This window comes from Chenopodium quinoa, unplaced genomic scaffold, assembly GCF_001683475.1.
Source record: "Chenopodium quinoa cultivar QQ74 unplaced genomic scaffold, ASM168347v1, whole genome shotgun sequence".
Lineage (NCBI taxonomy): Eukaryota > Viridiplantae > Streptophyta > Magnoliopsida > Caryophyllales > Amaranthaceae > Chenopodium > Chenopodium quinoa.
Genome location: NW_018745454.1, coordinates 5,458,804 through 5,479,410, shown reverse-complemented (window position 1 = coordinate 5,479,410; position 20,607 = coordinate 5,458,804). Strand labels below are relative to the sequence as shown.

Below are 20,607 nucleotides of genomic sequence, written 5' to 3'. Positions count from 1 at the left end.
GAAATAATGTCATCATCCATTCTCCTTGCCTCATAATATATGGCACACTATATATGTAACATCGTAACATTCCCTCTACCCTGAAGTAGCTATTAAGTTGGTAGTGTTTGAACGAGGGTTGTCATTTATTTCAACTTTCTTATTTAAAGCATAGTATGAAATTTCGGTAAAACGGAGTACTTGAATAATATATATCTAATGTTTCATTGCAAATTTTGTTTGAATGAATTCTATCATAAAAAAGTTAGTGATCATCAAATTATTCAATATTTGTCCAACACAAATGAAGTTGCATCGAGCCATCGAGTAAGAGCTATCAACAAATGAGAAGACTAGAGTTGTATTAGCTTACGGTTTTGCTGGTCCACGAAATCTTTCATCGAGCAATATTAATAATGGACCGACTTGGTACTCATTAATCAATACAATATGAAAATGGCCCAAATGCTAATAGTATACATTGTATAATTGAGAGCACTTTTCCCTCAATACTGCTAGAATATGTTCCAATTTCACAAATACGGTCTATTTTTACATTTTCTCAATGTACACCGTCACACCAATAAGAATATGACATTCCATGTTGATAATCTAGAGAAAAGGGAGCGAGGGATAACTCAAGTAGTTAGAGCTGATTTGTCTTACAATTCCTTTGTTTTTTTTTGAAGGATTACAATTCCTTTGTTTCTTTAGTCACGTTAATAAAAAAATTACAAAAAATTAATATTTTATTTAAAATTAAAACGTGTCAACTTAAAATACGGAAACAATAGTTAGGCCCTGTTTGATTCGCCTTAATTTTGCTGAACTGAAATTATTTTTACTGAACTGAACTTATTTTTACTGAACTGAACTTAATTTTACTGAGCTTAAATTATTTTTACTGAACTGAAATTATTTTTACTGATTTTCTATTATAATTCTTCTTTAAGAAAACTGAATTTTACTGAACTGAAATTATTTTTACTTAATATTATTTTTTTTAAGGTGAAGAGAACGGAACCTTAATACTTGTATTGTTAAAAATCAAAATAGAGCACTTAAATAAAAATGGATGGTTCCTCAAAAAAAAAAAAAAAAAAAAAAAAAAGGATGGAGTTATATTAAAAAGTTATTTTTTGAAAAAAAAAAATAATGGTGAAAGAATAAGCAAAAGTGGAAGTGGAATCCTGCAATTAGTTAAGTTTGGTCCAGTAAAACCAAACAGAGCTCAACAACAAAACCTCCATTGAAGCATCAAAACCTCTGCTCTCTTTCTCTCTTCTCGACTTGCCTCCATTGCATTGAATAATGGAAGACATCGAAGATTTATTGGTCGGAGATGGAGGCGTTGCTCCTGGGTTTCGATTGCCCCTTTCTTCAGTTGGGTTAAACCCTAAGAAAAAACCCATCAAATCTAAATCATCTTTTCTTCAAGACCCTCTTCAATCCATTAAAATTCCTGGAACCCAGGTCTTCTTTTTCACTCCCACTTTGTTTTTTTGTTGTAATTTCTATCATTATCTTTGTTTTTGTTTACATTCATTAATGTAAATTCCATGTCTTTTTTGCAGATAATTTACATCAAAACTTTTGGGTGTTCTCATAATCAGGTAAGTAATAATATTGAAATTCTCAATTTCTGCTTTGTTTCTTTGTCATGGTGATTTTATTGTTTCTTTGATTATTAGAAACCTGTAGCTGTTGAAAGTATTGTTGCTTGCTAGTATGGTTTAGTCTGCTCTTAATTTCAGCTTTGTTGTTATTGAACCTTGTTTATGCTGTATATAGGTGCTTAGAGTATGTGTGTATTACTTCCAGAGCTCGTATGTGTGTTCAATCTGCTTTGTTTCGATAATGTTGAGGGTTTAGATGAATGGGTTGTAATCAACTTTCTTGAATATAACCTTTCATGTCTTTGGATTTGGGGGTGGCCATTACTAGGAAGTGTTGCATAGTTTGATTAGTCCTTATCTTTGTTCCGGGGGGGGGGGGGGACGGACTTGTGGCATATATGGTTTAGTTGATTTGTTTGTGAGTTGAAGTCCTATGCTTGTGGGAATGTGGAAGTGTTTCTAATTGGATATGCAGGAGATTGAGATATTAATAAGAGAAATTTCTTTCTCATAAGTTTTCAGTGCTTTCAGGTTTCCATAGTGGTTTTTCATATAAGAGAAGAATTAAACTAGTACAGTGATTTATGATTATGGATGTAATAAAATGACCATATATGATATATCTGTATGTAGGAGTTATCAAATTCTCCCAAAAGCCCTTTTTATGCATGCTTAGAAATATACATGTATAGACACATATTTCACAATAAATGACAAAATTTTTTTTGTTATAACAGCATAGGGGCAACATTAGAGCTGACAATTCGGGTAAACGGATCGGGTAAGAGTGGGTCGCGTCAACTCGGGTTGGGTTAATTCAAATTAATTCCATAACCTATGTGGGTCAGGTTTGGGTTAGGTCATGCTTAAGTCGGGTCATACTTTTTATCAGGTTTGGGTTGAGTTTAGGTCGGGTTAATAACAGGTCGGGTGAACAATAGGTCGGGTTTAATTGGGGTTTTCACGGGTTAGTGTAATTCTCGGGTTCGAGTCGGGTTCGGTTCAAGCCAATAATTTAGGGGTTAGAATCAGGTTGGGTCATTCTCAGTTTTGAGTCGGGTTCGGTTTAAGTCAATAATTTGCGAATTATAATCAGGTCGGGTCACGGGTTCAAGTTGGGTTCGGTTCAAGTCAATAATTTGCGAATTATAATCAAGTCGGGTCACGGGTTCAAGTCGAGTTCGGTTCAAGTCAATAATTTGCGGGTTAAAATTAGGTTGGGTCATTTCCAAGTCGGGTCATTCTCGGATTCAAGTCGGGTTATGTTCCAGTTTATAATTTGCAGGTTACAATTAGGTCGGGTCATTTGCAAGTCAGGTCATATTCGGGTTCAACTAACTATAAATAGATAATTATCATTTTTATATCAAGCTAATTATTTTGTTCGACTATAATATGTATGGCAATATACTAGGGAACTATAGTTTATAATTTAGGAAGATAATTATCTTCTTTAACCATACAACAAATATATACTATATTTAACTCTTAAATTTGAGGATGATGCTTCTTTCTTTTGTTGCCTGGACCGACTTGGTATCCCAAGACAAAATGATTTGATCAATAATAATAAGGTAGTCTAAATTGCATTTAAGGTAATTTGAAATCGAGACAGGAACAATTTGGGTTGAATTTTAGGTCAGCTCAATGACCAATCGTTTTAATTTCGAGTCGAGTTAGTAACAGATCGGGTTGAATTTTTGGGTTGAGTAGGTCATAGGTATGGTAAAATTCGGGTCGGGTCAATAACAAGTCAGGTTGAATTTGGGCCAGGTCAATAATAAGTCAGGTTGATTTCAGGTCAGGTTAGTAACAAGTCGGGTTAAATTCGGGTTTTGACGGGTTAAAACGGGTTTGGGTCAATTTCGGTTCAAGTCGGGTTCGGTGCAAGTTAATTAAATTGGTCGTTGTAAACCGGTAAATCGGTATAATTTGTAAACCGGTAAATTGGCCGTTTAAAAGCAAATTGAATGGTTCCACACGCTCAATTGGACACCCACGGGGTATTAGGGACCATGGCAAACATTTCGACATTTTTCAATTCCAGGCAAAAAAAAAAGTCAAAATATTCCAAAATTGAACTAATATCCACTTTTTGAGAAATTTATAAATTTCGGAGCACGGTGTCGAAAAGTATTGAAATTTTAGGGGATACATCTTGGGGTAATATGCCGCTTGGAACCATATATGATCATTATTTGTTGTCATAAATGTTCGTGGTAGGCTTGAATTAATGAAATAAGTGCAAGTTGTAAACCGGTAATTTGGTCGTTTAAAGGAAAATTAGATGGTTCCACCCACCCAATTGGACTTCCGGAGGGTATTAGGGACCATGGTAAACATTTCGGCAATTTTATTTCCAGGCGAAAAAATAAAAAAATTTCAAAATTGAAGGCTAAAAAGTAATAATCATGCTTTTTGAGAAATTTTAGAGGTTTCGGGACCCGGCATAGAAAATTATTAATATTTTAAGGGATACATCTCGGGGTCATATAATGCCGTTTGGAACCATATATGATCATTATATGTTATTATAAATGTTCGTAGTAGGCTTGAGTTAATGAAATCCGTGCAAGTTGTAATCCGGTAACTAAATTGGCCGTTTATAGGCAAATAGGATTGTTCCACCAACCCAATGGGACTCCCGGAGGGTATTAGGGACCATAGTAAATATTTCGGCAATTTTTATATTCGGGCAAAAATAAGTCAAAAAATTCCAAAATTGAAGACTAATATCCACGCTTTTTGAGAAATTTTAGAGGTTTTGGTACCTGGCGTCGAAAAATCTTGAAATTTTAGGGGATATATTTCATGGTCATATAATGCTGTTTGGAACCATATATGATCATTATTTGTTTTCATAAATGTTCGTGGTAGACTTGAATTAATGAAATCGGTGCAAGTTCTAAACCGGTAAATTAGTCGTTTAAAGGCAAATTGGATGGTTCCACCCACCCAATGGGACTCCCGGACATTATTACGGACCATGATAAATATTTCGGCAATTTTTTTTCGGGAGAAAAAAAATGTCAAAAATTTCAAAATTGAAGGCTTAATATCCACTTTTTTAAGAAATTTTGGAGGATTTGAGGCCCGGTGTCGAAAAGTCTTAAAATTCTTGGGGATACATCTCGGGGTCATTTAATGCCATTTGAAACCATATATGATCATTATTTGTTGTCATAAATGTTCGTGGTAGGCTTGAGTTAATGAAATTGGCGCAGTTATAAACCGGTAAATAGGTCGTTTAAAGGCAAATTGGACGGTTCCACCCACCTAATTGGACTCTCGAAGAGTATTAGGGACCATGGTAAACATTTCGACAATTTTTATTTTCTTGCAAAAAAAAGTCGAAAATTTCCAAAATTGTAGGCTAATGTTCATGCTTTTTTAGAAATTTTGGAAGTTTCGGGGCCTTATATCGCAAAGTCTTGAGAATTTGGGGAATACATCTCGGGGTCATATAATATTGTTTGGAATCATATATGATCAATATATGTTGTCATAGATATTAGTGGTTGGCTTGAGTTAATGAAATCGTTGCAAGTTGTAAACCGGTAAATTGACCGTGTAAAGACGAATTCGATAGTTCCACCCACCCAATTGGACTCCCGGAGGGTATTAGGGACCATGGTAAATATTTCGTGAATTTTTATTTCTGGGAGAAAAAAGTAAATTTTTATATCCACGCCTTTTGAGAAATTTTAGAGGTTTCGAGGCCCGGTGTCGAAAAGCCTTGAAATTTTAGGGGATACATTCCGGGGTCATATAATGTCGTTTGGAACCATTTATGATCATTATATGTTGTTATAAATGTTTGTGGTAGGCTTGATTTAATGAAATCGGTGCAAGTTGTAAACCGGTAAATTGGGCATTTAAAGGCAAATTTGATGGATACACTCCCCCAATAGGACTCTTGGAGGGTATTAGGGACCATAGTAAATATTTCGACAATTTATATTTTCGGGCGAGGAAAAATATCGAAAAATTCCAAAATTGATGGCTTATATCCACGTTTTTTTGAAAAATTTTCGAGGTTGGGTACGGTGTCGAAAATCCTTGAGATTTTAAGGAATACATCTTGGGGTCATATAATGCCGTTTGGAACCTTATATGATCATTATATGTCGTGTTAAATGTTCGTGATAAGATTGAGTTAATGAAATCGGTGCAAGTTGTAAATAGGTAAATTGGCTGTTTAAAGGCAAATTAGATGGTTCCACCAACCCAATTGGACTCCCGGAGCGTATTAGTGGCCATGGTAAACATTTCGCCAATTTTTATTTCCGGGCGAAAAAGAAGTAAAGAAATTCCAAAATTACAGTCTAAGATCCATGCTTGTTGAGAAATTTTGGAGATTTTGATGCACGGTATCGAAAAGCCTTGAAATTTTAGGATTACATCTTAGGGTCATATAATGCCCATTTGGAACCATATATGATCATGATATGTTGTCAAAAATGTTCGTGGTAACCTTGAGTTAATTTTATTGGTGCAAGTTGTAAACCTGTAAATAGGCGTTTTAAAGGCTAGTTGGAAGGTTCCACCCACATAAATGGACCCCCGGAGAGTATTAGGGACCTTGGTAAACAGTTCGTCAACTTTTTTTTTTTGTTAAAAAAAGTCCAAAAATTTCTAAATTGAAGGCATTATATACACGTTTTTTAAGAAATTTCGAAGGTTTTAGAGCTAGGCGCCGAAAAGAAATGAAATTTTTTTAGATACATCTCAAGGTCATATAATGACGTTTGAAACCATAAATGACCATTATATGCTGTCATAAATGTTCGTGGTAGGCTTGAGTTAATTAAATAATTACAAGTTGTAAACCGGTAAATTGGTCGTTTAAATGCAAATTGGATGGTTCCACCTACCCAATTGGACCCCAGGAGGGTATTACGGACCATGGTAAACATTTCGGCAATTTTAATTTTCGGGCGAAAAAAAAGTCAAAATATTCAAATATTGAAGGCGAAAATCCATGCTTTTTGGGAAATTTTTAGTCGGCCGGTGTTTTAAAGTCTTGAAATTTTAGGGAATACATCTCGTGGTCATATAATGCTGTTTGGAACCATAAATGATCATTATATGTTGTCATACATGTTCGTGTTAGGCTTGAGTTAATGAAATCAGTGCAAATTGTAAACCGGTAAATTGGCCGTTTAAAGGTTAATTGGATGGTTCCACCCACCCCATTGGACTATCGCAGGGTATTAAAGATTGTGGTAAACATTTCGACAATTTTTATTTTCGGGCGAAAAAGGTCAATAAAATTCTAAAATTGAAGGCTAATATCCACATTTTTTAAGAAATTTTTGAGGTTTCAGGCCAAGTGTCGAAAACGCATGAGAGTTGAGATTTTAGGAGATACATCTCGGGGTTATATAATGTTGTTTGGAACCATATATGTTCATTATATGCTGTTATAATTGTTCGTAGTAGGCTTGAATTAATGAAATCGGTGCAAGTTGTAAATCAGTAAATTGGCCGTTTAAAGGCAAATAGAATGGTTCCATCCAACCAATAGGACTCCCAGAGGGTATTAGGGACCATGTTAAACATCTCGATAATTTTAATTTCCGGGCGAAAAAAAGTCAAAAAATTCCAAAATTGAAGGCTATTATCCGCAGTTTTTGAGGAATTTTTGGGGTTAAGGGGCCCGGTGGCGAAAGGTGTTAAGACCCTAGGGGATACATCTTAGGGTCATATAATGCCTTTTGGAACCATATATGATCATTATTTGTTGTTATAAATGTTCGTGGTAGGCTTGAGTTAATTGTGCAAGTTATAAACCGGTAAAATGGTCGTTTAAAAGCAAATTGGATGTTTTCACCCACCCAATTGGACTCCCGGCGGCTATTAGGGACCATGGTAAACATTTCAGCATTTTTATTTCCGGGCGAAAAAAGTAAAAAATTCCAAAATTGATATTCACGCTTATTATAAAATTTGGAATGTTTCGAGGCCCGTTGTCGAAAAGTGTTTAGATTTCATGGGATACATCTCGGGTCATATAGTGCCGTTTGGAACCATATATGATCATTATATGTTGTCATAAATGATTGTAGTAGGCTTGAGTTAATTAAATTGGTGCAAGTTGAAAACCGGTAAATTGGTCGTTTAAAGGCAAATTGGATGGTTCCACCCACCGAATTGGTCTCCTGTGGGTATTAGGGACCATGGTAAATATTTCGGCAATTTTTATTTCTATGCGAAAAAAGTCAAAAAATTCCAAAATTGAAGGCTAATATCCATGCTTTTTGGGAAATTTCGAATATTTCAGGTGTCGAAAAGCATTGAGATTTTAATGGATACATTTCGGGGTCCTGTAATGTATTTAAGATCCATATATGATCATTATATGTTGTTATAATGTTCGTTGTAAGCTTGAGTTAATGAAATTAGTGCAAGTTGTAAACCGGTAATTTGGTCGTTAAAGGCAAATTGGATGGTTCTTCCTAGCCAATTGGACTCCTGAAGGATGTTAGGGAACATGGTAAACATTTCGACAATTTTTATTTTTGGGTGAAAAAAAGTCAAAAAATTCCAAAATTAAAGACTAATATCCACGCTTTTTGAGAAATTTTGGAGGTTTCGGGTAGAGCTATTAATTCGAGTAGACGGGTCGGGTTTGGGTCGGTAAGAGTGGGTCGCGTCAACTCGGGTCAGGTCAATTCACATTAATTGTATAACCTATGCGGGTCGAGTCATGCTTGAGTCGTGTCACGTCGTATCATATTTTTTATCAGGTTTGTGACAGGTTTATAACAGGTCGGATTACATTCAGGTTGGGTGAACAATAGGTCGGGTTTAATTCGGATTTTCACGGGTTAAAACGGTTTAGGACAATTCGCAGTTTCGGGTTCGGTTCAAGTCAATAATTTGTGGGTTAGATTCAGGTCGGGTCATTCTCGGGTTTGAGTCGAGTTTTGTTCAAGTCAATAATTTGCGGGTTATAATCAGGTCGGGTCATATTCAAGTCGGGTCATTCTCGGGTTCAAATTGGGTTTGGTTCAAGTCATTAAGTTGCGGGTTATAATCAGGTTGGGTCATTTTCAAGTCGAGTCATTCACAGAATCAAGTCGGGTTATGTTCAAGTCAATAATTTGCAGGCTACAATCAGGTCGGGTCATTTCCAAGTCAGGTGATATTCGGGTTCAACTAACTATAAATTGGTAATTATTATTTTTATCAAGCTACTACCTCCGTCCCTGAAAGAACGACCCATTTGGCCTAATTTTAGTCCCAAAAAGAATGACCCATTTGCATTAAAACACCCGCCAATTTGCAACAATATTTGTGCAAAATTAGCTTCCCCCATATAAAATTTTATTTTCCATGTAATTTTATTACTTTCTCCCTCTATTTTTTTGCAAACCCTATGTAAATTTATATTTTCAATATACTTTTACTTTTTTTTTATTTAACTTTCTTAATACCCGTGTAATCAACCCAAATGGGTGGGTCGTTCTTTCGGGGACGGAGGGAGTAATTATTTCCTTTGAGTATAATATATATGGAATTATACTAGGACACTATAGTTTATAATTTAGGAAGATATTTATCTCCTTTGACCATATAACAAATACATATTATATTTTTAACTCTTAAATTTGAGGATGATGCTTCTTTCTTTTGCTGGCGTGGACCGACTTGGTTTCCCTAGACAAAATGCTTTGATCAACAATAATAAGGTGATCTAAATTGCATTTAAGGTGATTTGAAATCGGGTCAGGAACAATTTGGGTTAAATTTAGGTCAGGTCAATAACAAAGGCGTTTTGATTTCAAGTCGGGTTAGTAACAGATCGGGTTGAATTTTCTGGTCGGGTTAGTAATAAGTATGGTAAAATTCGGGTCGGGTCAATAACAAATCGGGTTGAATTTGGGTCAAGTCAATAACAAGTCAGGTTGATTTCGGGTCGAGCTTGTAACATGTTGGGTTAAAATCGAGTCGGGTTAGGAATGGGTCGGGTTGAATTCAAGTCAAGTTAGTAACAAGTCGGGTTAAATTCGGGTTAAAACAGGTTTGGGTCAATTTCGGTTCAAGTCGGGTTCGGTGCAAGTTAATTAAAATAGCCGCTCTAAATCGGTACAAGTTGTAAACCGTTAAATTGGCTGTTTAAAAGCAAATTGAATGGTTCCACACACCTAATTGGACTCTCACAGGGTATTAGGGACCATGGTAAACATTTCGTCATTTTTTTAATTTCAGGCGGAAAAAAGTAAAAATATTCCAAAATTGAAGGATTATATCCACGCTTTTTGATAAAATTTAGGAGGTTTCGGGGCCCGGTGTCGAAAAGTATTGAAATTTTATGGGATACATCTCGGGGTAATATAATGCCGTTTGGAACCATATTTGACCATTATTTGTTGTCATAAATGTTCGTGTTAGGCTTGAAATAATGAAATCAGTGTAAGTTATAAACCGATAAATTGGTAGTTTGAAGGCAAATTGGATGGTTCTCCCCACCAAATTAGATTACCGGAGGGAATTAGAGACCATGGTAAACATTTTGGCAATTTTTATTTTCGGGCGAAAAAAAAAAAAATTCAAAATTGAAGCCGTATATCCATGCTTTTTTAGAAATTTTAGATGATTCGGGGATTGGTGTCGAAAAGTCTTGAAATTCTGGGGGATACATGTGGGAGTCATTTAATGTCGTTTGAAATCATATATGATCATTATTTTTTGTTGTCATAAATGTTCGTGGTAGGCTTGAATTAATGAAATCGCTGCAAGTTATAAACCGATAAATAGGCCGTTTAAAGGCAAATTGGATGATTCCACCAAACCAATTGGACTTCCGAAGGGTATTAGGGACTATGGTAAACATTTCGACAATTTTTATTTTATGGCGAAAAAAAGTCTAAAATATCCAAAATTGTAGGCATGATTGTCCACGCTTTTTGAGAAATTTTGGAAGTTTAGGGGCATGATGTCGCAAATTCTTGAGAATTTAGGGAATATATCTGGGGTGTCATATAATACCGTTTGGAACCATATATGATCATTATATGTTGTCATAGATGTTAGTGGAATGATTGTGTTAATGAAATTGGTGAAAATTGTAAACCGGTAAATTGGCCGTTTAAGGACAAATTAGATGGTTCCACCCACCCATTTGACTCTCGGACGGTATTAGGGACCTTAGTAAATATTTCGGTAATTGTTATTTTCGAGCGAAAAAAAGTCAAAAAAAACTCCCAAATTGAAGTCTAAGATCCATGTTTTTTGAGAAATTTTGAAGGTTTCAAGTGTTGAAAAGCCTTGAAATTTTAGGGGATATATCCCGGAGTCATATAATGCTGTTTGGAACCATTTATGATCATTATATGTTATCATAAATGTTCGTGGTAGGCTTAATTTAATGAAATCGGTGCAAGTTGTAAACCGGTAAATTGGCCGTTTAAAGGCAAATTGGATGGATACACTCCCCCAATTGGACTCCCAGAGGATATTAGGGACCATGGTAAATATTTTGGCAATTTTTATTTTCGGGCGAAAAAAAGTCAAAAAATTCCAAATTTAGGCTTATATCCACGTTTTTTGAGAAAAATTTGAGGTTGGGTATGGTGTCGAAAAAACTTGAAATTTTAGGATTACATCTCGGGGTCATATAATGCCGTTTGGAACCATATATATGATCATGATATTTTGTCATAAATGTTCGTGGTAATCTTAAGTTAATTAAATCGGTGCAATTTGTAAACCGGTAAATAGGTCGTTTAAAGGAAAATTGGATAGTTCTACCCATATAATTGAACTCCCTTAGGATATTAGGGACTATGGTAAACATTTCGGCAACTTTTATTTTTGGGCAAAGAAGTCAAAATGTTCCTAATTTTGAGAGCTAATATCCACGCTTTTTGAGAAATTTCGAAAGTTTCGGGGCTAGGCGTCGGAAAAAAAAAGAAAGAGAGATTTTATAGGTTATATCTCGGGGTCATCTAATGTCGTTTGGAACCATATATGATCATTATTTATTGTCATAAATGTTCGTGGTAGGCTTGAGTTAATGAAATAAGGGCAAGTTGTAAACCGGTAAACTGGTCGTTTAAATGAAAATTGGATGGTTCCACCCACCTAATTGGACTCCTGGAGGTTATTTGGGACCATGGTCGTCAATTTTTATTTCTAAGCAAAAAAAAGTAAAAAATTCCAAAAATTGAAGGCCCGTTGAGAAATTTTGGGACCATGGTCGTCATCTACGCTTTTTGAGAAATTTTGGAGGTTTCGGGCCCGTTGTCGAAAAGCCTTAAGATTTTAGGGGATACATCTCGGGATCATATAATGCCGTTTGGAACCATATATGATCATTATATGTTGTCATAAATGTTCGTGGTAAGCTTGGATTAATGAAATTGGTGCAAGTTATAAATCGGTAAATTGGTCGTTTAATGGCAAATTAGATGGTTGCACCTATCCAATTGGACTCCAGGAGGGTATTATGGACCATGGTGAACACAATTTTTACTTAGGGCAAAAAAAGTCAAAAAATTCAAATATTGAAGGCTAATATAACATTTTTTGAGAAATTTTGAGTCTTCTGGCCGGTGTCTAAAAGTATTGAGATTTTAGAGGATATATCTCGAGGTCGTATAATGTCGTTTGGAACCATTTATGATCATTATTTGTTGTCATAATTGTTCGTGGTAGGCTTGAGTTAATGAAATCGGTGCAAGTTTTAAACTGGTAAATTGGCCGTTGAGAGGCAAATTAAATGGTGCCTCCCAACCAACGAGACTCCCAAAGGGTATTAAGGACCATGGTAAATATTTCGTCAATTTTTATTTCCGTGCGAAAATAAGTAAAAAATTTCTGAAATTGAAGGCTAATATCTACGCTTTTTGAGAAATTTTTAAGGTTTTTGGGGCCCGGTGTCTAAAAGTCTTGAAATTTTTAGGGATACATCTCGGGGTCATATAATGCCGTTTGGAACCATATATGATCAATATTTGTTGTCATAAATGTTCTTGGTAGGCTTGAGTCAATGAAATCGGTACAAGTTGTAAACCGGTAAATTGATCGTTTAAAGGCAAATTGGATGGTTCTACTCACCCAATTGGACTCCCGCGGGGTATTAGGGACCAAAATAAACATTTCGGCAATTTTAATTTCCGTGTGAAATAAAAGTCAAAATATTATAAAATTGAAGGCTAATATCTATGTTTTTTTTAGAAATTTTTAAGGTTTTGAGCCCGGTGTCGAAAAGAAATGAAATATTAGGGGACACATCTCGGTGTCTTATAATGCCGTTTGGAACCGTAAATTGGCCGTTTTAAGGCAAATTTGTTTACCGTTTTAAGGCAATTTACCGTGTTAAGGCAAATTTCCGAAATGTTTACCAATTGGAAGTCATGTATTGTTGTTTAGAACCATATATGATCATTATATGTTGTCATAAATGTTTGTACTAGGCTTGAGTTAATTAAATCGGTACAAGTTGTAAACCGGTAAATTGGTCGTTTAAAGGCAAATAGGATGGTTCCAACTACCCAATTGGTCTCCCAGTTTGTATTAGGGACCATGATAAACATTTCGGCAATTTTTATTTCAGGAGAATAAAAGTAAAAAAATTCTAAAATTGAATGCTAATATCCATGTTTTTTGAGAAATTTCGAGCGTTTCAGGGTCCGGTGTCGAAAAGCATTGAGATTTTAATGGATATATATCGGGGTGATATAATGTCGTTTGGATCCATATATGATCATTATATGTTGTTATAAATGTTCGTGGTAAGCTTGAGTTAATGAAATCGGTGCAAGTTGTAAACTGGTAATTTTGTCGTTTAAAAGCAATTTAGATGGTTCCACCTATCCAATTGGACTCCCGGAGGGTATTGGGGACCATGGTACACATTTCGGCAATTTTTGTTTTTGGGTGAAAAAAGTCAAAAAAAATTCCAAAATTGAAGGCTAATTATCCACGCTTTTTGAGAAATTTTGAAGGTTTCGGGTAGAGCTGTCAATTCGAGTAGACGTGTCGGGTTTGGGTCGGTGAGAATGGGTCGGGTCAATTCGGATTAACTGCATGACCTATGCGGGTCGGGTTTGGGTTGGGTCATGCTTGAGTCGGGTCACATTGTGTCATACTTTTTATCGGGTTTAGGTCGGGTGAACAATAGGTTGGGTTCAATTCGGGTTTTTCACGAGTTAAACGGGTTAGGGTAATTCGCGAGTTGGAGTCGGGTTCGGTTCAAGTCAATAATTTTTTGGTTAGAATCAAGTCGGGTCATTCTCGGGTTGTAGTCGGGTTCGGTTCAGGTCAATAATTTGCGGGTTATAATCAGGTCGGGTCATTCTCGAGTTCAGGTCGGGTTAGGTTCAAGTCATTAAGTTGCGGGTTATAATCAGGTTGGATCATTTCCAAGTCGGGTCATTCTCGGTGTTAAGTCGGGTTATGTTCAAGTCAATAATTTGCAGGTTACAATCAGTTCGGGTCATTTCCAAGTCACGTCATATTCGGGTTCAACTAACTATAAATAGGTAATTATCATTTTTATTAATCTAATTATTTCCTTTGACTATAATGTATATGGAAATATATTAGGGAACTATAGTTTATAATTTAGGAAGATAATTATCTTCTTTGACCATACAACAAATACATACTATATTTAACTCTTAAATTTGAGGATGATGCTTCTTTCTTTTGCTGGCGTGGACCGACTTGGTCTCCCTAGACAAAATGTTTTTATCAACAATAATATGGTTGTCTAAATTGCATTTAAGGTGATTTGAAATCGGGTGAGGAACAATTTGGGTTGAATTTAGGTCACGTCAGTTCCAAGTCGTGTTGATTTCGAGTCGGGTTAGTAACAGATCGGGTTGGATTTTCTAGTCGGGTTAGTAATAGGTTTGGTGAAATTTGGGTCGGGTCGGGTCGGGTTGAGTTTGGATCAGGTCAATAACAAGTCGGGTTGATTTCGGGTCGGGTTTGTAACAGGTTAGGTTAAATTTGGGTTGGGATAGGAATGGGTCAGGTTGAATTCATGTCAGGTTAGTAACAAGTCGGATTAAATTCGGGTTTTGACGGGTTAAAACGGGTTTGGGTCAATTTCGGTTCAAGTCTGGTTCGGTTCAGGTCAATAGTTTATGGGTTACATTCGGGTCGGGTCATCTCCAGGTCAGTCATGTTTGGGTTCGAGTCTAGGGTTGGTTTCAGGTCGAGTTTGGGTCACCATTTTTTCGGGTTCAGATGGGTCGGTTAATAATCGGGTTTGAGTCGGTATTTCGGGTCGGGTCTACTTTTGATAGCTCTAGGCAACATCTTCATGTATATCTCAAAACCAAATCCTGACTGTTTGTTCTTAATAGTGTCTAGGTGAACCAAAATTCTTTATCTATATCAAACAATTGTTTTGGAGTGAAACACGTATGGACTTGCCCTTGCTATGGGAATATGAAATTTATAATGCCTTCTTACCTAAAATGGAAACTATCATTATCTATTATAATCCTTAATCTAGGTAAGGGCTTTAACCTTGAGGTAAATGTAGGAGAATTCTGAATAGTTAAGGGTTTATGATTTGGTGGTGTTTATGTCTGCAGGTTTGTTCATTTCTCCTTACCCAAAACAAGTATTGTGAAAATTTATTTCAAACAAAGATAACCAAATTCATTATAGAATCAAAGTAAGTTTTGGGCAAGTTCAGATTAAAGATTTTTAAGGTAAAAAAAATAAAATAAGAGATACTCCCTCAATCCTCTCATTAACAATGGAGGAGTATCTGAATTATCTCTAGGTAAATCCTTCTACTTCCTTGTCACAAGGATTTCTGTAATTGAAGTTCTGACCCATAGGGTGCCCTTTAATCCAAGAGATCCCTCATTTTCTTATAGTCCTTCCAGAATGAAATTAACGCATCCTACTGAGTTAAAAAAAGGGCCAATACTCAACATTGGATGTTTTGGGACTATTGTGAATAGTAAGTTAGTAGCCTCCAAGGCATCCTGGCTATAAGTTTAAGGCCTTAATCCGACGAGTGATGATGGAAAGTATCAGTCATTCTTTATTAAATTACATTCAGGTGACTACAAGTCCATTGCCTAAACTGTCTCCCATCTTAGATCTGCGCTACACTCCAGCCATTCTCCAGCTTAAGTTACTATTTGGACTTTGGAGTAGCCATTCATGACTTTAGGAAAGAACTTCTATCAAGAAGAAAGGGAACCTTTTGCTTATAATATTTTTAGTGAAAGTGGATGTATGACAGACATATCTTTAGACAACATGAACTGCCATCCTTTTTGCAGTTAAAGATGACAAAGTGGTGTATAGGGAGAGCTGAACATTTTTTATTTTTCACAACTCCCCTTCATTTTTTCTTCATGTGTGAGGATGTCTTGCACTTGAAATTTTGCGCCTGATCGAATGAGTAGGAGTATGTGTTCTTAGTATGGAGTTACTGTTTTTACTTTTAACAGGGTACAGGTTTCATCATGCTTAAAGACTGATAACCTTGAGCTACTGGAACTTGCTAATGTAGTTTCTACAACTTACAATTGCTTATGGACATATCTTGATTTATCAGAGTGACAGTGAGTACATGGCGGGTCAGCTGTCAGCCTATGGGTATACCTTAACCGACAATCCTGAGGAAGCTGACTTGTGGCTGATTAATACGTGAGGATACCTTACTCTTTTTTATATAGTTTGGATCACTACAGACTCCTTTTGTTGATTAAAAAAACAGAGATACTTGAATATTGATGGTTTATACTTATCATTCAGATTACATATTGTGATTTTGGATTAATTTCAGGTGCACTGTTAAATCACCTAGTCAATCTGCCATGGATACTATAATTTCAAAAGGTAAGGGTGCGAAAAAACCTTTGGTTGTGGCAGGGTGTGTGCCACAAGGAAGCCGGAACATAAAGGAGCTTGAAGGAGTTAGTATAGTTGGTGTGCAACAAATTGATCGTGTTGTGGAAGTTGTTGAAGAGACCTTGAAAGGCCATGAGGTGCGGCTTTTAAATAGGAAAACATTGCCTGCGCTTGATCTCCCAAAGGTAATTTTGTCATTGCTTTCTGCAGCTCTCACAGTTGTGTCATTGCTTATACCAACCAACATAAGTTAAGTTGATGAGAAATACTACCCTTTTAACAACTGAAGATGGTTTGCTACAATGCTTTATACAGGTGAGGAAGAACAAATTTGTTGAGATTCTTCCTATTAATGTTGGCTGTTTAGGTGCTTGTACTTATTGCAAGACAAAGCATGCACGTGGTCATTTAGGAAGCTATACGGTGGACAGCCTTGTAAGCACCTTGGACTTTTTGTAATAGCTTCTTGGTTTGACGTTGGTAATGTCCTGAGGTCTAACATTCTGCAATGCTTCAGGTTCAGCGTGTAAAAACTGTCATAGCTGAGGGAGTTAGGGAGATATGGTTAAGCAGTGAAGATACTGGAGCATATGGTACATATTGATATCTTTTTCTTGAATTACTCTCATAAGTCTTGAAATAGATTGCTCAAGTATCTGTGCAGCTTTCAATTCCTAAGCCTCTAAGGTTCTACAACTTGAATTTGTGCTAAAATTATAACATTGGAACTTTTCAGGCCGTGACATTGGAGTTAATCTTCCTATTCTTTTGAATGCGATGATTGTGGAGCTCCCCTCCACTGGAAGTACAATGCTTCGTGTTGGGATGACTAATCCACCTTATATTCTTGAACACCTGAAAGAAATAGCTGAAGTACTGTGTCATCCTTCTGTGTACTCCTTTCTTCACGTTCCTGTTCAATCTGGGAGCAATGCGGTCTTAACTGTATGTGAACGTATTTCTTGTTAGGTTATTATTCTCTAAGTTGTGTCAAATTTTCCTTTTTATTCTTGGAAATTTATCTATAACAGAATACAATAGCAAAGGTCTTATGCTTTGAGTTTAGTGTGCTCTATTATGCTGATGCTGGAATTTTTTTTTTTTTTTTTTTGTTTAAAATGTCGTCATGATATCGTTTCAGGCTATGAATCGAGAATACACTGTAGAAGAGTTCAGAACTGTGGTGGATACATTGACCAAACTGGTCCCTGGGATGCAGATTGCAACTGATATTATATGTGGTTTTCCTGGTAACAATTGGATTTTTTCTAAGCTAATCTTTTTTTTAACCTTATTATGGGGGGGGGGGGGTGGTGGTGGTAATGGGGACTGAAGATGAATCATTTTTACTTCATTTGGGGTGGAGGTCAGGGGAAGGAAAAGTCTACACTATTTGTGATACTCGTGTGTATTACGAAGTACAGCGTTTGGTATCTCAGGCTTTCATGGCATGCAGTATATCTGGAACTTTGGCATACATCCATTTCACAGCTTGGTGTGATGAAATTCTTGATTATAATTTGGACGAGTCTTTTTTGCTAATTGCCATTTTAACCAATTGGTACTTTCTTTACTTAAAAATCGGTCCTTTTTTTTCTACAGGTGAAACTGATGATGACTTTGCTCAGACTGTTCAGCTTATCAAGGACTATAAGCTTGCTCAAGTTCATATTTCACAATTCTACCCTCGACCTGGTATGCTGATCTTTATTGCTGTGTAGTTATAGCTTAAAGTCTTAGAACTTGCCGTCAATATATAGTGTGCTATTGTGCATGTGTTAAATAAGACCACTAAAGCATGTGAGTTTTCCATGAGACTCAAGCCTCTTCATACATGAATTGTAATGATTTGGCTAAGTATGAGAAAGTAGGGCTTAGTCCATAAATGTTCAAAATCTTAGGGTAAAGCTAATGCTGTATGGTAGGTTGTCCTAATTCATCAACTCTGAGGTTAAAAGAAGGCTGGCCATACAAATCTGGATACTTTGGGGGCAGTTTGGATTAGCAACGCTGAAAATTACTTTGATGCACACTTGGGTCTAATCTGGGTGAATTAGTGGTGGATGATGCTGAGAATACTTTGAACTTGTGTTTTGGGGTGTAGGTAGGGAACTGCTTGAATGCACTTACAACCTCAAAATGAGAGATTGCATCTAATGCTGGGTAGGTGTTCAAGTCTCACAATTCTTTTGGATTCTTTGAAAAAATGTTGTGGTAATCAAAGTTACACACTAACACAGCAATAAATAAGCTTCATCCACATGGAAATTTAAGCTGGGATTTAGATTAATTAGTTATATTTCACTTGACTTAACAATGAACCTTAGAAGGTTAAGATTGTAGATGGGATCTCAGAACACCGAAATCAAAAGCTAATATAAAAGCCAAAAAAAATAAGACTCCTAATCTAATATACAGGCTTGAAAATGGTCAATACTAAGTTTGCAGATGATGGGAGTTGGGATCTCAGAACTTAAAAATCAAAAGCTATATTTTTAAGGTTACGTGTGGGTAAGTCCTAAATAATCTCTTTCTAAGTAGATTGAGAGTGGTGGTGTTGACCAAGACCATTATGGATCCACTTAATCAAGTTTTCAAAGAATTTGGATCACAACTTATTTCTCCCACTTCATGTCTCCAAATGATCATAAGCTGTCATCTCAATGCATATAGGACATACCTTGTAGTTAACAGTTCTGAGACTAGTGAGTAGGGTTTTTTGTAGACATAAATCATTTCATTTTATTCATAATAATAAAGAAAATATCATATGGAGAGTCATATTATTTATTTTAAGAATTTAATTGAGATATGTGATAATGTGAAATTGTGGAACCTTTAACTCAGGATTCTCCTTATTATGTGAAATTTGAACAAAGTTCTGGACTCATATCACATAAATTTTGGGGTTTTGATGTATTATTCTTAATTTAGGTACTCCTGCTGCGAGGATGAAGAAAGTTCCAAGTGCTATAGTAAAGAAGCGGAGTCGTGAATTAACTGCTGTATTTGAATCTTTCACTCCATATAACGGAATGGAAGGGCTGATTGAGAGAATATGGATAACTGATGTAGCTGCGGATGGAACTCACTTGGTAATATAGCAACAAGATTGTTGCTTTTCTTTTGTTCTATACCTCCATTGCTTTGCTGACAGGGAGTCTGGGATACCTGTCATAGCTGCTAGTTGTCCATTTTTTTTTTTTTTTTAAATTTTTTTACCAAATTAGGTTTGGGTTTTGTTGATATAGAGCTTTATTCATGTATCTTTCTCACTAGGAAAATCAGGCATTTAGCTTATTTTCCCTTTTATATCTGGCAATTGCTTAATGTTCACCATGGTGATCATATAGTTGCTTCATTTCATGATTTGGGACTTGCCTTTATTAGGTGGGACACACCAAAGGATACATACAAGTATTGGTCAATGCTCCAGAAAGCCTTCTGGGTGCTTCAGCTACCGTAAGGATCACTTCTGTCGGAAGATGGTCAGTTTTCGGTGAAGTGATCGAGGTTCTCAGTTACAATGCTCAAGACAGAACTTTAAATAAGGATGAATTGAGCTGTAGTAGAGTTTCTTCATGTGATGTTGGTGGTGAACCTTGTGCGTGCTCTAAAGATCCAGGTTCATGCTGTAGTGCAGTGCAGTGTGTTGATACTTCAGAAGCGGCTGCTGTTCCCGTCAATGGCAAGCAGGGATCAGGTGATCAAAATTTTGACGGACTGAGGAAGCGAAACAGCGTTATACTTGAGAGCTCCAAGAATACAGTTTTTCAGGAACCTACTCTAAAGGAAGAGTCTAGCAAGGCAAGAGCGAGCACGGTGCAGTGGAATATTGTTGATAAATCTCTTGTTGCCGGTATTTTTCTATGTTTTTTAATCGCTGTAGCTTGTCTTTCTCAACTTTGGTTAAGAAAGGTGATGTCTAGTTAACACATTTTATTTATTTTGCGAACTAAAGTGGCTGTCACAGGACATAGTGACCCGAATTTTGCTACATTGTATTGGGAACTCATTTAATCATTTTTCTGGCATTTGATGTTATAAAATTTACCACACTCAGATTGGATATTGGCATTTTTGGCTTGCTTGACTACTTATTAACATATCCAGTTGCATTTAGATTATCTTGCCAAATTTACTCATTGATTGCCAAAATTTGACGTTATTCATCAAT

The 20,607-nt window shown here is 36.1% G+C and overlaps 1 protein-coding gene across 1 annotated transcript; it reads left to right on the top strand.

The window, feature by feature from the left end:
* Positions 1 to 1,102: 1,102 nt before the first annotated feature.
* Positions 1,103 to 20,507, top strand: LOC110713959 (threonylcarbamoyladenosine tRNA methylthiotransferase-like). Its single transcript, XM_021892411.1, has 11 exons — positions 1,103 to 1,452; positions 1,554 to 1,592; positions 16,135 to 16,226; positions 16,366 to 16,615; positions 16,746 to 16,865; positions 16,948 to 17,023; positions 17,167 to 17,375; positions 17,572 to 17,680; positions 18,033 to 18,125; positions 19,365 to 19,525; positions 19,821 to 20,507. The coding sequence occupies exons 1-11, from the start codon at positions 1,291 to 1,293 to the stop codon at positions 20,361 to 20,363; spliced, it is 1,854 nt and encodes a 617-aa protein (XP_021748103.1). The 5' UTR covers positions 1,103 to 1,290; the 3' UTR covers positions 20,364 to 20,507.
* Positions 20,508 to 20,607: the final 100 nt, after the last annotated feature.